At 30.9% G+C, this 17,440-nt stretch overlaps 1 protein-coding gene and 1 long non-coding RNA gene across 4 annotated transcripts in view; both read left to right on the forward strand.

Annotated features, from left to right (window-relative positions):
- The window catches only part of LOC111641460 (acyl-CoA dehydrogenase family member 11-like), a gene marked incomplete at its 3' end in the record, with an annotated part of 35,416 nt that overhangs the window by 15,909 nt on the left and 2,067 nt on the right, over positions 1-17,440 (forward strand). Inside the window, exons 6-12 of the mRNA XM_023387637.1 lie at positions 7,244-7,383; positions 10,029-10,178; positions 10,428-10,522; positions 10,594-10,729; positions 10,809-10,913; positions 15,372-15,464; positions 16,250-16,301. Coding sequence (XP_023243405.1) covers positions 7,244-7,383; positions 10,029-10,178; positions 10,428-10,522; positions 10,594-10,729; positions 10,809-10,913; positions 15,372-15,464; positions 16,250-16,301 — 771 coding nt within the window. The remainder of the gene's footprint in view (positions 1-7,243; positions 7,384-10,028; positions 10,179-10,427; positions 10,523-10,593; positions 10,730-10,808; positions 10,914-15,371; positions 15,465-16,249; positions 16,302-17,440) is intronic.
- On the forward strand, positions 12,173-14,265 carry LOC111641605. Of its 3 annotated transcripts, none has more exons than XR_002759439.1 (5): positions 12,173-12,433; positions 12,489-12,969; positions 13,062-13,167; positions 13,787-13,927; positions 14,024-14,265. It is a non-coding gene; the product is annotated as an uncharacterized LOC111641605 (long non-coding RNA). The 3 variants fall into 3 exon arrangements; XR_002759438.1 differs by having other exon boundaries at positions 12,530-12,969; positions 13,983-14,265; XR_002759434.1 differs by having other exon boundaries at positions 12,530-12,969.

Raw genomic sequence — 17,440 nt, forward strand, 5'->3', positions numbered from 1 at the left:
ATTTTCCTTAAATTTACGATTTATGTATCCGTTTGTCATAAAAATTTGTCTTTCCACTTTTTCCCGAGACTACAAATATTCGAGTACAAAGTAACCAGTTTAGACTTATTTCTACTTAAGAAGTAGTTAAATAATTAAGCGATTAGGGAATTGGGGACATAAACAAAACCCTGATGAAAGAGCCAGAATATTACTTAAACAAAAGCTTTACCGAACCATCTCTAGCCGAGTACAGTGGAGACTGATTTCTTCAAAATACTGTATTAGATGTAATAAAGGCAGAAATTTTTCCAGTTCAACAAGAGTGACCGAAAAGTTGTAAATTTTGGAAATTTCTGTGGACAACACCTGGTCCTAAAAGGAATTAGTTAGAAAACAAAAGACGGGCAATCTATTAAGTTTAACGTATTTAGATTTTTACAGCTATGATGAGAAACGTTTAAAATTTACAACAACCCTGTCGCGTCCTTTGAGATATACTAGTGATGAGACAAAAGAGACATTAACTGGTATCAGCACCCTTGGGATTTGGCATGCATGCATGCACCGCACACCTACCAAGATTGTCTCTGATTCCATCCACGAGTCACTGATAGGGAGCACTTTTAACTAAGTGGATTGTTTTAATATTTAAGAAGTAAAGAATATCTTATGCTATTTTTATGTACGTTTCTTCATAAAACTATATTCATACAATCGAATATTTTGTACCAGGTATGTATAATTGTATATCGATCACACATTTTATTTTAACAAGTAAGTTTTTATAATTTTATTTTTAATTTTAGCCCTTATATTATAGCTAGCAATTTAGAATGTAATTGTGATATTGAAAATTTATTTCAAAAAGTTTTGGCTCGAGACCTTATAATGAAAAAGAAAACATTATTAAAAGAGAAAGACCAATGCCTAAATTAAATATAAATACGTCGATAAAAAAATTTGTTTGACATTTTCACAATAAAATTTATGAAGATATAAAATGGCTCTGTGGATGCATAAAAATGCAAAAATTGTTTTGTTGGCCTTGCCTACTATTTTCAAATAAAATTAGTGTGTGGAATGAGATTGGCTTTGACGATTTAAATAATTTTAATAAAGCTGGCAAAAGACACGAAAATCCTAAATCTCACATCGAATCTTTCGCAAAATTGAAGCAATTTGGAAATCAAAATAGAATAGAATTTAACATTAGTACACAATATAAAATAAATATTGAAAATTATAACGAGATAGATACGGCTAATAGATATATTATATTTCAATTAGTAGATGTTATCGAAGCTAGAATTGGCATTTAGAGGGCTTAGAGAATCTATTAAATCTAATATAACAGAGTTAATTATATTGAACTTGCTTATTTATTAAGTGCGTTAGATAATCTATTAATTAAAAATACATTTAGAGAAGTCTACGGTTTTTACTGGCTTATCGAACAAACGAATACGAATGGACCCTAGACCATCACTGACTGATTGCCCCTGGAAGTCGGCTTCTTACAAAAACACAGCTTCCCTATCATCAAATGTCACGGCACACCCCTGATTGTAACAGAAGAATGTCTCAACTCTTTTCAAAATGTCTGGTATTAGAGTTTCATGACAAACTGTTTATGCAAGGATCCAGACAAATGAACTTTTTGTTGGGTATCCAGTACATTGCATTCCATTGATTGTGTATAAAAAAAAGCTCATTTAAGATGATGTCAAGTAGGCTCATAGCCAGAGTTTTCTTTTGGTGGCTCATTCCTCAAATTTAATGGCTGACATCTTAACTGCCTTGGCTTTCTGGCTATCATTTTCCTACTGGCCGTAGGGCTTATACCAAAATTTGGATGGGGGCTCCAGCCCCACATATGCTTTAGCACCAGGGACATTACTGTAGTCCTTTCCTGTCTAATTTTCCTTGGAGGTAATGGATGGTCGCCGCAAGAATAATTAGGTAGATTGTACCAGACTCATCAGTGAACAGAGTGTTGTCTCATACATTCAAAGTCCAATTTCAACATTCTTGACATCAGGGTGCGGAGACCATCACGGACTCATGAGATGGCGCCACTCCTCTAGGAGTTCCCCGAGAATCCTGGATTGAAAAATGGGGACAAGAGTTTTTTCCGCAGGGGATTCTGGGTATTGTTGCTTCTTCTTGTCGAGTGATCGCTGCCATGAGCATGTGTAACTCTCTCTCAAGTGTACTCGTAAGAGTGTTGTGAATAAATATTGTTTTAGTTTAAAACATGGTCATGGACTTTACTAATTCACGTTTACCGCCTTCTGATAAAGACATTCTTTGTGGAGATTGAAATGGATGGAGAAAGATGGCCAGGTTTCGTCTAACCGACGGCAGCCATCCATTACCTCCATTCTTATCAGATTAGAATCTGGAGAGAGTGGAGAATTCAATACAGTCCCATGAACATCATGGAAGGACACCAGGCCCAGATTGCGGTCGCTCCCCAGGGCGGGGCGGGAAGCCCTTCTGGAGCTTATGAATAAGATATGGAACACTGGCCATCTTCCGGCGGAGTGGCGGTCGGCATACATTCTTCCGATCCTAAAACCGGGGAGACAGGCGACTTCGTGCGCGGCATACAGGCCGATCTCGCTCACATCAAACGTGGCAAAAATCTTTGAACGAATGCTGTTACAGAGGTTTCAGAGGGCCTTGTTGGAATCCAATATATTTCATGAAAATCACTTTGGTTTTCTCCCTTATCGAGGGGCGGAAGACGCGGTAATTCTTATCCACCACACTATTTCGGTGGCCCGCGCCCAAAAGAAGTGGGTGTATTTGGTATCACTCGACCTGGAGGGTGCGTACGACACGGTCCATCAGAACGGATTAATTGCCAAGCTAGTCCACTACGGGTTGTCAGGGAAAACGCTTCGGTGGTTGTGTGACTTTATAGTGAATAGGGAGTTTAGGGTCAAGTGGAGGGGTGTGCTCTCGGGACCACATAAGTTTAACTCCGGTGTACCGCAGGGGAGCGTGTTGGCTCCGCTTCTTTTTTCCCTGTACATGGCTGACCTCTGGCGGGTGATCCCAACGGATGTGGTGAGCGTTCTGTACGCCGACGATCTTTACATTATAGGATCGAGTACACAGGCGGATATGGCTAGGTTTCGGATCCAGAGGGCACTGGATCATATTGAGCACTGGTCGGCCCAGTGGAGCATGGTATTCTCTGCGCCGAAGAGCGGTGTCATTGATTTTTCACCAAAGCGGCACAGACCGACTGTTCCCCTAAGGCTAGGGTCGGGAACAATTCCTCAGGTCAAGTCAATGCGAATTCTGGGGGTGTTTCTTAATGAGACGTTCACATGGAGGGAGCACGAAAGTTTCCTTCGTAATAAATTAACAAGAGCGAGTTCGTATCTCCTTTATTTTGCTTCTCGGCGGAATGGGGCGCGTCAGAGAAATCTACTTCAGTTGATCAATACGGTTCTCCTACCGATGGCGGAATACGGGGCGCCTCTCCTGGACGGAGCGCCACCGTCAGTCATCAACCGGATCGAAAAGCCTATCCACATGGCCCTTAGGGCGGCTCTCGGGGTGCCACTAACTACTTCGCTGCTAGCGATGTATACGGAGGCGAATTACATTGGTTTAAAAGCACGTCTTAACTTAAGGACGATCAGACATATAGTCACGCACATATCGAGGGGCCGTTTTAGCTCGCTCTCTAGTATTTATTCGAAACGGCATGGCCTGGATCACTATAGATGGCGGAGATACCAGGAACCTTACGTGATCAGAGCGGTCTCTCATTTACGGAAACTCGGGATAGCGATTGCGAACATTTATCGTCAACAGAATCTGCCGCCGACTGTCGAGCAGATGGGCTCGAGGATAAACATTGACGTGTTCAGGACTGGGAGTATTCGTATTCCTGACGAGGACAGGGTGGCATTCGACGAATGGATGCGCAATTATCGCGAAGGGTGGGCTTTAATCGGAACAGATGGGTCGAAGTCACCCAATCGGACGTCGATGGGCGTCTTCATAGCGGAGGGGCGGAGGAGTGAGACGTGGGATCTGGACGCTCAGTGTGGGGTCTTCGGGGCGGAAGCTGCTGGTGTTTTGTGGGGGTTGGCTCTGTGTTCCCAAAACCCTTGTCCAACCATTTTAAGTACAGACAGTCGTTCGGTGCTAGAGGCATTGGCTAACGTGGAGTATACTTCAGAAGCGATCATCATCGATATTGCGGCGGCTGTGTCGTCCTTTCCTCAGCCTATTGTGATGTTATGGACTCCGGGGCACGTCGGTATTGCACTCAACGAAGACGCGGATAAGGCAGCGAAAGGAGCCTTATCGGAATTCCAGGAACGAATTTATCTGGTTCCTGGAGGGGCCCGCTGTTGCCTAAGGACATTCATCGGTCGGTATGGCAGGACACACGTAATTCGTTACGGGATCACTGGGCTGCGGTCCATAGGAACAGGGGTAGGGAGTATCTCCGTCCTTTTTACCCGTGGCCTTATCACCACGCTTCATCGCGGCAAGCGGAAACACTCCTGTCGAAACTACGGACTGGTACAGCCCCACTCAATGACTTTCTTTATTCGCGTGGTATCGTCCCGTCCCCAAACTGTTTGTTCTGTGGGGAGGCAGAAACTACTGATCATTTCTGGCTAAGGTGTCCAGAGTATACTACGAGTCGCACGGACCTACTGAAACACTTACGACTGAATTTACAAACTGTGCGTACATTGTCTCCTCTGTATTGGCCACAGGCCGACATGTCCTCGAAATATCATATATACCTTCTAGAACAGTATATTCATCGATCGGGTCGCTTTACCAAATAAGGTGGCGCCGCACGTCGGAGAAAAAGCGATATAGGCTGCAATCTCCATATAAACGAGAGAGAGAGAGTAGAGTAGAGTAGAGTAGAGAAGGACACCAGGTTCAGGTGGTAGTATTTTGGGCTGGGGTAGCATTATGTTTAATGGTCACACCATATTTTTTAACAGGTGTCATAACTGCAAGAAGATACAAAGACAAGACTTTGAAATCTTATATGAGACTTTTCTGAAGTGTTGTAGATGCAGATTTCATTTTCATGGACAATAATGTCTGCATACAAAGACTGCCCTTGTTGATGACTTTCTTGACAGTGAAGATATTTGTTGCATGAAATGGCCAGCAAGATCTGTAGACCTAAATTCCATAAAATATGTGTGCTATAGGGATATGAGTTGTATCTCATCAGCTTCCACCAAGAACATTCCAGGAACTTCCAAGATATTCTTGTTCAAGAATGGACTTTGTTTTTGACAGAACTAATAAACAGTGAAGCATGTATGCATGCAGGAGACAATTGCATACCTTATTAATCATTTTCTGTGCAAAAAGATTTATGACAATGCTTAGTAATTTTTTAATTGTTTTTGGTTTTACATAATTTAGATTAAATTTTTGCTTTTCAATTGTTTTATTGTCTAAAGAATACACATACAATGTTACGATTGTATGTTAAGTTTAGTAGTGCCTGAGATATAGGCAAAATTAATGGTTATGCTTATTTTTGAATGTGTGTGTAAGAGTGCACATTTGTGTTTGCTTGTGCATGTATATATAATATTAATAAATTATTTGTCATTATTAACAAATACTAATTGAAGTCAATCTTTAATCTAGCAGCAAATTATAACAAGTTAACATTTTTTTAGGTTTATTATTTGGTCAAAAATTTCTTATTTTTTATATTTTATATAAAAAATAAGAAATTTTTGACCAAATAACCTTGATAATTGCTGATTAATACAGTTAACATTAACCTTTCATCCAGCAAAAAGCTAATGAACTATTATCTTTAATTGAGTCATCTAATTTTTCTTTGTATTCTAAAAAATATTATTGTTGTTTATATATTTTTTGTTATATCTATATATATATATATATATATAAAAATGGACATGTATGTCCCTATATTTCACTTTTTCGCCAAAACTACACATCGCACGTGAATGGTGTTTGTATGTGGTGGTAGCCCCAAGTCTCCATTCGTGCATAGGGGTGATCACATCTCGATAGCTATAAGGGTGCGGGAGATATGAGGCTGAAAGTGGTTGAAAGTGGCTTTCTATTTCGAATGTTTTGTTTGATTTTTTCGAATTTGTTCGAATTAAATTCAAACATAAAATTCGAATTGGTTCGATTATAGAACGATTGAAAACGTTCCAGAAACGTTGAAATTTGTTCGTTTGACTAAACGTAAAAATTCTCTAATTAGTCTGGAAACGGGGGACCTAATTCTTGCATTCTGTGAAAACGGGTAAGATTAGCTATAATGTAATTATCTTAATCTTCACTATCGTTACTTTTTAAAAACCCAGCAAAGCGGGTCCTTGCAGCTAGATTCTAGATTACTTAGAAAAACAGTCTTTTATATATAAAAAGAACTATATTACATAAAAATAAAAACCCAGCAAAGCGGGCCCTTGCAGCTAGTAATCAAAATAAAAACTTCTGACTAAACTTGAATATAATTAAACAATTAAAAAACTATTTTTCAATTTAGACAAAATTCAGACATTAAATTTTGTACATTTAAAATAAAATATATGTATTAGGATAATTAAACATACAGATAAATTTCTCATATGATGGATGCTTGTTTATATATAGAAAGATAAATTATGATTTTAAGTTTGATAAAAATGCCTAATAATAACCTAATTATAAATATTTATTGTTCATGACAATTTAACTTTTTATAAGTGTATAAGATTTATTTTGAAAAGTTACATTTTAATTTGAACGTTTAAGAATGTTTATATGAAATCAATTACTTTTTTCTCACAAAAAATTGTTTCTAAGAATGGTTAAAGAAGAATTTAAATATATTTTCTCAAACAACAAAGAAATATTAAATAAAAGATAATAAAATTATATATTATTTTATTTTGTCTAATAATTAATTTGTCTACAATAGTTTCATTCTGTTTATTGAGAAATTCATAACATTTTAAATATATCAATTAAATCTGAAGTATTTTAGAAATTTAGCACACAATACTTTGTATTAAACTTAAAAAATTTATAAAAAATTTTCAATAGACAATACATAAAAAGTGTCCTCAAACTTTGTCCTTTCATGCACATCAATTTTATCAAATACTTTGTATTGTTGTTAAATTTGTAAAACAATACAAATTTTTAATTGTAAAATTTATTTCTTATTTTCACAAAAGTATAATTATCTGAAAAAATAGTTTTAATATAAAGCATTTTTTATTAGCTGGTGGGACTGAAACTATTGCTTTACATCAAGAGAATGATTGTTATAAACTTTATGGTTATAAGTGGTTTACTTCAGCTGCAGATTCTGATATGTCGCTAACACTGGCTAAAATTTCTGATGAAAATGGTGAAAATCAGGTATTTATAAGACCTAATTCTTAATCTCATTTTATATAAATAAAGAAAATTATAATTAATATCAATTTAGTAGAAATGATTATTTTGGGATTTCTTTATAACTGAGTTATATTGTATTTCATTCCTTCATTTAAAAATCAATTTATTATTTATTGTAATAAAACATTGTATATGTTATTAAACAAACAAGAAATTAAACACTTTTTACAATAAAATGTTAGTATAATGAAATTGTGAGGTTGCCAAAATATATTATAGTGAAATTATATTATACTAAAATATGCTAGAATGTTGAAAAGTTATTAAATAATGAAAAACTCATATCCTGAGAGCAAGAAATCTTAAAATCACTAGTACTGTTAGAGCAATTTTCACATATTCAAAATTGTATAGTAAATCATAGTGAATTGATAATTTATATACCCAGTTGTAATATCAAGAAATTTGCTTGAATCATTAGAAATTTGAAGAATTGTGTGCATATATCAAAGAAACAAATACAGTATATATTCATATATATGGAAGAATATGTTGTAAAAATTGTTTTAACTAATTATCACTAGTATTTTCACACATTTTCACTAATTTCAAAATGGTAAATTCAAAATATCAGCAAGTATTTACCATATTAAAAGCCATTTATTCTGAAGAATGAATTCATTGGAATAAGTATTTATCTGTTCTTTTTATTAAATTAAATTTATAGTGACTTGAAATAATTAGAGTATTGGAGAATTATATGTTTTGTTAGAAAAACAAATAAAGAATTAATAAAAACAATTCTATATATATAGGAAATCCTCATTAGTTTGAAATTCAAGGAACAAAATAATCACAACTTCAAAGTATCAAGTTTCAAATTATCCGAGATTTATATATGCCCATACAATATACCAAATGCCATGTAACTGACATAATTTATTAAGCAAATGGAATATAGATATGTATACAGAATGCTATTTTTGTTAATTAATAATTAATAATAAAAATATAAATAAACTGCAGGTAAACAGTATGTGTCTGGTGAAAACTTCACAGGTCTCCAGATAAGTTTTATAAAAAGTAAAACAGAATTCCTCAAAATGTGGCCCAAAAAGTAGTAAGTCATCCAAACATATGTGTATGTTTGGATGACTTACTTGATTTGTAGACTAGAGTACTACAAATATCTCAATCTACTGCTCGTAGCCAATCTTGCAATCCTGAAAACCAGTTATATTTTATGAGATAAGAGAGAAAGAAGGATAATTCATGGATAAAGTGATACCCAAAAGTATGTTACTGTAAAAGGAAAGCCTATTGACCAGATTAGAGTTGTTCTTGGTGTATTGTTCTCTTACAGTAAGGAGGCATGTCAATCTAAACAAATGAGTTAACATATGTATATTAGACAGAGTTTTTACTTCAAATTATGAAATAGCTGTATATCGAAGTAACTGAATTCCTTCACGTGTAAATGTCTATATCCCTGGCTGGGACAAAAGTATAGTTACGAACCAATGGGATTTTTAACTGTCTTAGTTTGAATTAATGAGGATAGATTTCCTGTATATAGAATATGTGTGTGTATATGTGTATATATATATATATATATAGTCATATATATTTTTTACCAGGTTAAATAAATTATTATGTTAAAAGTATTATATCAAAAAAATATATGGCATAATAAATTCATGAAGTTTATTTTATACACATTGAAAATATTTTTCATTTTAACTACTATATTAAAAAAAATAGTATAGTTGACCCCCCTATAAAACGGTAGACACGTTCCATTTTTTATGAAATTGATGTTTTAAGAGACCTTGCCAATCACAGCCTGACACGTGTGAAGTTTACGGACTACGGCTGTTTGTAAGGTTTTCTTCAATAAAATTAATCGATTCTAGACTAATTTGACTCAACATTTTTAAAATACGTATATTTTTTTTGAAAATAATCCGTATTAACTATGCTATAAACAAAAAATTGTAGGATTACTTACTGAGTGTGCATCGTTCGACGTCGCCATTGCTTAAGCTTGTTTTCGTCGCGGAGCAGCGCATCAAATGGTGGGCATGATTTCTGATAAGTTATTTTTCTGCAAAAACTTCGTTGAACTTTGGAGACATCATTAATATAAATACTTTTTGTGGCCATTGAATAAGAAATGTTTCTTTCACAAGAAATGCATAAAATTACAGTACTGTATTAGACTTACGGTACCTAATTTACATACTGTACAGACGATAGTAAACTCAACTTACTCGCCTAAACTCTCCTTAGCATGGCGCTGGACAGCAGAAAGTAGTTTGGCTGCCCAATGACGTTTTACTGAATTATAGGAGTTTTTTTACCATGTTTGTATGGATACCGTCGCAATTTTTTCGCCGTCATATAGGAATCCGAACTATAGGGGGGTTTACGGTACTTTAAAATTTCTTTCAATCGATAAACATTTGATGATTTTTTTATAAATAAATGAAATGAATATGTATCGTAGCTACTTTAGTAAAAGTTTTTTAAATCTTTTAATGGAAACAATAAATTTGTTTCTTTATTTTATGTAATTATATACCATATATTATATAATTAATTAATATATATTACTTTAATTAGAATGTATTTGGAAAAAATAATTACAGTTTGTTTTTGAATTTCAGGAATTTCAACCATTAAGTTTATTTTATTTAGAAACTAAGGCAATTGATGGAAATTTGAATAATATACACATAATAAGGTTAAAAGACAAATTAGGAACAAGACAGCTTCCAACTGCTGAATTATTATTAGATGGAACAACAGCTTATAAGGTATACTATATTTTTTAATTTACTGTAAATTTATGTTTTTGTATGATTTATAATGAAATAATAGAACAGATTTTTCCTGTAATATACAATAAAAAGCATTAGGTAAATATCGTTGGTAGTATGATTTGTATGCCTTTACAGAATTATATTTTTGAAAATTGGATGTTTCTCTAAAATTTCAATTATAAAAAAGTTTTTTAAATAAAATTATTAGAAATTATGATGCAATTATATCTTGACTTTTGAAAGATGTCAGAAAATGGCCAAGGAATTGCTGCTATATCATATATGTTAACTATGACTCGTATCCATAACGCAGTAGGATCTGTTTCTTCTATGAGACAGTATGTTTAAAGTATTTTTTCTTAAATTGAGATTTATAAATGATATTTTAATTTAATCTTTTAATATTTAGTATTTTAAATCTTGCAAGTGACTATGCCAATCGTAGATCTGTCTTTGGAAGTAAATTAAATAATTATCCATTACATGTACAAACTTTAGCTAGAATGGAGACAGAAATACAAGGTTCATTGTTATTGCTATTAGAAGTGAGTTATTTCTTAAAGTGTATTTTATAATATCTGTTTTATTTTTGAGGTTACATTTAATTTAAAATTCTTTATGTAGGTTATCAGATGGTTAGGTAAACAAGAATGCAATAAAGCTACTGATGAAGAAGTTCTACTTTTTCGTTTATTAACTCCCATATTAAAACTTTATACTGCAAAGCAGGTAAAAAAATAAATGATAATTTTATAATATAGATAGCTATTTCAACTNGGTTAGGTAAACAAGAATGCAATAAAGCTACTGATGAAGAAGTTCTACTTTTTCGTTTATTAACTCCCATATTAAAACTTTATACTGCAAAGCAGGTAAAAAAATAAATGATAATTTTATAATATAGTTATTAAAATAAATTCACACTTTCTAAATTTAGATTAATTAATTAATGAAATGAAATATGTTACCATAAAGACATGTGTCAAGTAGCCAGGTAATTTTTGAGAAATGAAAAGCGAATTATACCTTAACTATATTATTTTTTAAACCAAACTATTAACTTTTTTATCTGAAAAGTTAAAAGTTTGATTTAAATAAGAATAAATTAAAATATTTAAAATGATGGAGTCAGAATATTCTAATCTTAATTGTACTGTAAGTAAGTACACGAAAATTCGGATTTTCCTTCTTATCTGACTTATGGAGGTGTGAAACCTTCTAAACCATTTGCTAAATGAAATAGAATTAGAATAAAAAGTTAAACAAGCAAACCAGTTTTTCCTTTGAGAGAGACTAATTTTTATTACAACTTATTTAACCCCAAATGCATTTTGCCAGTACACTGGCTTCCTCAGTAGGGCTCCAAGCTGCACAATACAATTCAATTTGCCAATCACTACAACTATCCATTACAATCTCTTACACTGTGGTATACAATTTTTATATCCGAAAAGATTTACCCAGCATTTCGCTGGCACCACACCATTATTTAAATTAACAGAATTATTTTGTGTAACGATTGCAAAATGTTTATTAAATTTTCTTTTTACAGTATTTATTTCTTTATACATTATTTTTATTTCATTAACATTAATTTGACAATTATTACTATTACAATGCAAAAATACTGCAGAAGTATTGACCTTTAAATGTACTGCAGCAAGATGTTCTGACAGTCTGATTTCAACTTCTGTTTTGTCTCTCCAACATAAAAATTTGGGACTCTGCATGTACAGTACATTGCAATCTGTACTCAACTCCTTCCTCTTCCAATGGGTCCTTTTTTGTATAACCAATTTTCATGAGTTCCGATAGTCTGTTTTTTGAATTAGAGCTAATTTTATTAAAGTTTCACTAAAAATTTTTTGATATTTTTCATATATATCTGTAATATATGTAAACGATATGTACTTTTTATTTTTTTTTCTCTATACTTTGTATCTATTTAACATGAGGTCATCATACCATTTTTTAAAAAGATTTCTTGGGTATTCATTTAACAGGAACTTCTTATTTACTATCTTGACTTCTTCTCTTACATTGGGTTAATATAAATTTTTTATCATTTGATATTAGTATGAATTTACCTTTCTTTGAAAAAACAATAGATACTGTAACAGACATAGATTATGCAATATTTAGAAGTGAATATAAAAAAGAAGAAATTAAAATAAAAATTGCTGAAGACTTAAAGAAATTTAATACAGATAAAGGATACATTAAGGACCATAAAGCAGGAAAATAGATAGGTAAATATAATAGGATAAAAAATTTTTTTTAAAAATCTGATTGTTGTTTAATTAGAGTAGACAAATCACAACAAATTATAATACTGACTATACAAGATGTAGAGAGAAAGAAAGAAGAACTCATATCTGAAGGTAATTTCAAAGAACTAGAACAAGATCCAACAAAAGTTATAAGAAAAATGTTAACTAAAAAGCTAAAGAAACTGTCAAACGAAAGTACCATCTCAAAGTCAGAAATTAATGAAATATTTCCTAAGGAGAACATAAGAATACCCAAATTAAATATTCATATAAAAACACATAAACAAAATAAGTGTAGACCAATTATAGACTTTAAATTAACATTACTGTATAACTTAGAAATTAAAAAAAAAATCCTTATAGAACATTCTAAATTCAGAATTTAGTATAAAAATGCAGATATTTTAATATCAAAACTAAAGAAAGGAAAATCACACCAAATCATAAATTAGTGAGCCAAGATATAATACCAATGTATCCTTCAATTAACAAAGAAATGACAGTGCAAAGTTTATGTAAGTACAAAGTTCCTAATTATTTAATAGACCTTATTGCATTCATGTTAGATAAAAATTACCAGCTAATGAAAAATATTATCATCAAAAAGATGGCATTTCCATGGGATCTGTTATTGGCCCAAAACTAGCGGAAATATTTATGATAGATATGGATAAAGTATTATCAAGACTAACAGGAATAGAATTTATTGCAAGGTATGTTGACGATATAATAATAATATACAATAGTACAATAATATCACCTGATAAATACTGAAATAGCGAATAAGGTTAACCCATATATTAAATTCACTCACAAAATTGAAAAACATAATAAAATAAATTATTTAGATATAACAATTGAACAATTTGATAANCGTACTGCAGCAAGATGTTCTGACAGTCTGATTTCAACTTCTGTTTTGTCTCTCCAACATAAAAATTTGGGACTCTGCATGTACAGTACATTGCAATCTGTACTCAACTCCTTCCTCTTCCAATGGGTCCTTTTTTGTATAACCAATTTTCATGAGTTCCGATAGTCTGTTTTTTGAATTAGAGCTAATTTTATTAAAGTTTCACTAAAAATTTTTTGATATTTTTCATATATATCTGTAATATATGTAAACGATATGTACTTTTTATTTTTTTTTCTCTATACTTTGTATCTATTTAACATGAGGTCATCATACCATTTTTTAAAAAGATTTCTTGGGTATTCATTTAACAGGAACTTCTTATTTACTATCTTGACTTCTTCTCTTACATTGGGTTAATATAAATTTTTTATCATTTGATATTAGTATGAATTTACCTTTCTTTGAAAAAACAATAGATACTGTAACAGACATAGATTATGCAATATTTAGAAGTGAATATAAAAAAGAAGAAATTAAAATAAAAATTGCTGAAGACTTAAAGAAATTTAATACAGATAAAGGATACATTAAGGACCATAAAGCAGGAAAATAGATAGGTAAATATAATAGGATAAAAAATTTTTTTTAAAAATCTGATTGTTGTTTAATTAGAGTAGACAAATCACAACAAATTATAATACTGACTATACAAGATGTAGAGAGAAAGAAAGAAGAACTCATATCTGAAGGTAATTTCAAAGAACTAGAACAAGATCCAACAAAAGTTATAAGAAAAATGTTAACTAAAAAGCTAAAGAAACTGTCAAACGAAAGTACCATCTCAAAGTCAGAAATTAATGAAATATTTCCTAAGGAGAACATAAGAATACCCAAATTAAATATTCATATAAAAACACATAAACAAAATAAGTGTAGACCAATTATAGACTTTAAATTAACATTACTGTNATACAATAATAAGTTTTTTTATTTATACATACACAAAAATCTGTTGATTATTTGAAAAGCTAAAAATATCTGTTAACAGTTTAAACTTTGCTGGATTAAATGTATGCCATTTGCCTTCTGATTTTATGTAGTTTTGTAACTATTAAAGAACTCAATAGAATTTGGTATAATATTGCAGTTTCATGTACTTATGTTGCAATGAAATACAATAAATACTAAGAATCTTACAAAGTGTTTTACAAATTTGATTTGGGCCCACCAGTGGCCAAGCGGTCTTTGTTCCCTGAACACTGGGAGTTCATTCGTGGGTTTGTACCTCGCTTGGACAGGCTGGCCACGTGGAGTTCTCTGGGTTTTCTCTATGTCTGTAACGCCTAAATAGAGGCCAGTTTCTCTTAAAAAGACCTCGCAGAAGGCATCCCCCTAGGCAGATTGCCCAAGTGTTGCATTGCCATAACTAAAACACACCAAACCAAACCAAACCAAACAAATTTGATTATTTAAAACTTTTTTAACTGTAAATTTTTATCTTTAATTACGTTACTGTTTTGAAAAGAAAACTGTTAAAGTAGTGTTAATGTTTTATTTCAGTAAATCTGAACCTAATTTTTTAAATAGAAGTAATAGATTTTTTTAAAATAGAGTTAAATTTTACAGTATTCGAATTCTATTTCATTTAGCAAATGCTTTAGAGTTAAGAAGGTTTCACGCCTCCATAAGTCAGATAAGAAGGAAAATCCAAATTTTCGTGTACTTACAGTACAATTAAGTAAGGTTTGATTTAAATGATGTGAAATAAATGTTTTTGTGCATTGATTTGGAAATGTAGATTGTTTTGATATTATCAAAAAATTTCTTAAATTGTTACTTGAGTTCAAAGTTGGTACCTATAGCTTTTTTATAGATGAAAGATTAGAAGATAGTACAGAAAATGGTAAGAATAAAGCTACATACTTTGATATATTAGGTACAGTACTAAAGGTGCCCACAGAACAGAAGGAGTACAAATATAAAAAGTAGTGGTGCACATTATAGCTTAAAATTTATTTCTTATTAAAGAAATATTTTAATAAAAATTATTCACTAATTAAGGCTGTGGCAGTTGTCTCTGAAGGACTAGAATGTTTTGGTGGTCAAGGTTATATGGAAGATACTGGAATAGCTTCTTATTTACGTGATAGTCAGGTATAGCATATTTTGCTTATAAGTTTTAAATGTTTAGAAATTTTATAAATAAATTTAATATTTAAATTTTAATTAAAATTTTATATACAGTAACAATCAATCAATGTAATAACAATGATCTTTTTTAAACTAATATTCAAATGAGAATATTTTGTTAAAAACGTAAAAGTAATAAAAAAATTTATATTATACTCTTGAATAAAATATTAGGTTTGGTTCATAAAACTAGTTTACAAATGTGTTAAGCTATTTTAATAGTTGTCTTAGGCAACAGTGTTTTAAAATTTGATAAACTTTTAAGTTTAAAATTACACATTTGTAATGCTTAATTGAAAAGTTTATCAAATTTTTAAAACATTCTACAACCAAAGAAATTAAAGTGTTAAATTACAAGACTACATGTAAAAATGGGAAGAATATACAAATGAAAAAAATAAAATATTAATATAATAAAAATAAGTATTGTGATACAATAATAAGTTTTTTTATTTATACATACACAAAAATCTGTTGATTATTTGAAAAGCTAAAAATATCTGTTAACAGTTTAAACTTTGCTGGATTAAATGTATGCCATTTGCCTTCTGATTTTATGTAGTTTTGTAACTATTAAAGAACTCAATAGAATTTGGTATAATATTGCAGTTTCATGTACTTATGTTGCAATGAAATACAATAAATACTAAGAATCTTACAAAGTGTTTTACAAATTTGATTTGGGCCCACCAGTGGCCAAGCGGTCTTTGTTCCCTGAACACTGGGAGTTCATTCGTGGGTTTGTANAGTTAATTACAGCAGCTAGAGACTTAGCATACTCATTAGCTCGTATTTATATAGGTAAGTATATATTAATAGGCTTTCATGTATAAATAATTATTTTATTCTTTGATTAAATTATTATTGATTAAATTATTCACTTATCTTTTTATTCTAACATATACAATAAAGAAAATATGTATATATTCTTGAAGAAATAATATTTAAACCAAGGGAATATTTGAAGCAATAGTAGTTTGCTGAATAAAGAAAAAGATATTTATTTAATAATTGATTACTTTTATTTAAAAGATTTGAGAGTATATTAATCTTTTGTGATATCTGCAACTTTTCTGTCTTTTAATCTTAAGACACAAGTAAAATCTAGACATTAGCTCCCTATTTATTTTTATTCATTTGATGTAATTCATTACTGAAAGTATTCATAATTTTATAAAAACTCTTGAAGTGTGAAAAATTTGAAATCGTGACATCAACCAAGTCTTGACAGAGCAGTTCTTTCAAGAGTTTATTTAGAATTATTTGCATGCATACATGTATTGTAAATGTGAGGATGTGAAATTGATAATGGAAAAATTTTCATTATTCCAAAATTAATAGTAATGGTTTTTAATACTTGATATTCAACTAACAATGCTTAGATGTTTAAGGGAAAAACTTATTCTAAGGAAATTACAGTTTATTTTTAAAAAATGCAATCCATTTAATAATTTGTAAAAATATAATTATGAAATAAATTTATTATTTTATCTTAAGTACTCAGCGATCTCTCAAAATAATTTCATTGAGAAGATAACTAAAAAGAAAGAAGATAAATGTTTTAATATTAATTAATTACAAGATTTATTAATCTTAATAAACTTGAGATTTTAATATTGGTGATATATAAGTAACAGTTTTATGATTATTTTGAATGATTTAGGATATTTGAATTTTGGATTTTAAATAACATATCAACCAAAATTTATTTTATAAGACTTTCTTTTATTATCAGTTAAATGCTGATTCAAAGTCTCGTCTTATCCCAATTTTTAACACTCAAATACAATAGTTATTGTCCTTTGTGTGAAATTATTTGTTAAAAATCAGGGTAAGAAGGAACTTTGGGTCAGCTTTTAACTGATAATAAAAAAGCCCTATAAAATAATACTAAGTCTGACTCTGAAGATTTCTTTATTCACGTATAAACAAAACTTATT

The sequence above is a fragment of the Centruroides sculpturatus genome, unplaced genomic scaffold (assembly GCF_000671375.1).
Source record: "Centruroides sculpturatus isolate CEXI.00-Female unplaced genomic scaffold, Cexi_2.0 scaffold151, whole genome shotgun sequence".
Taxonomy (NCBI): Eukaryota; Metazoa; Arthropoda; class Arachnida; order Scorpiones; family Buthidae; genus Centruroides; species Centruroides sculpturatus.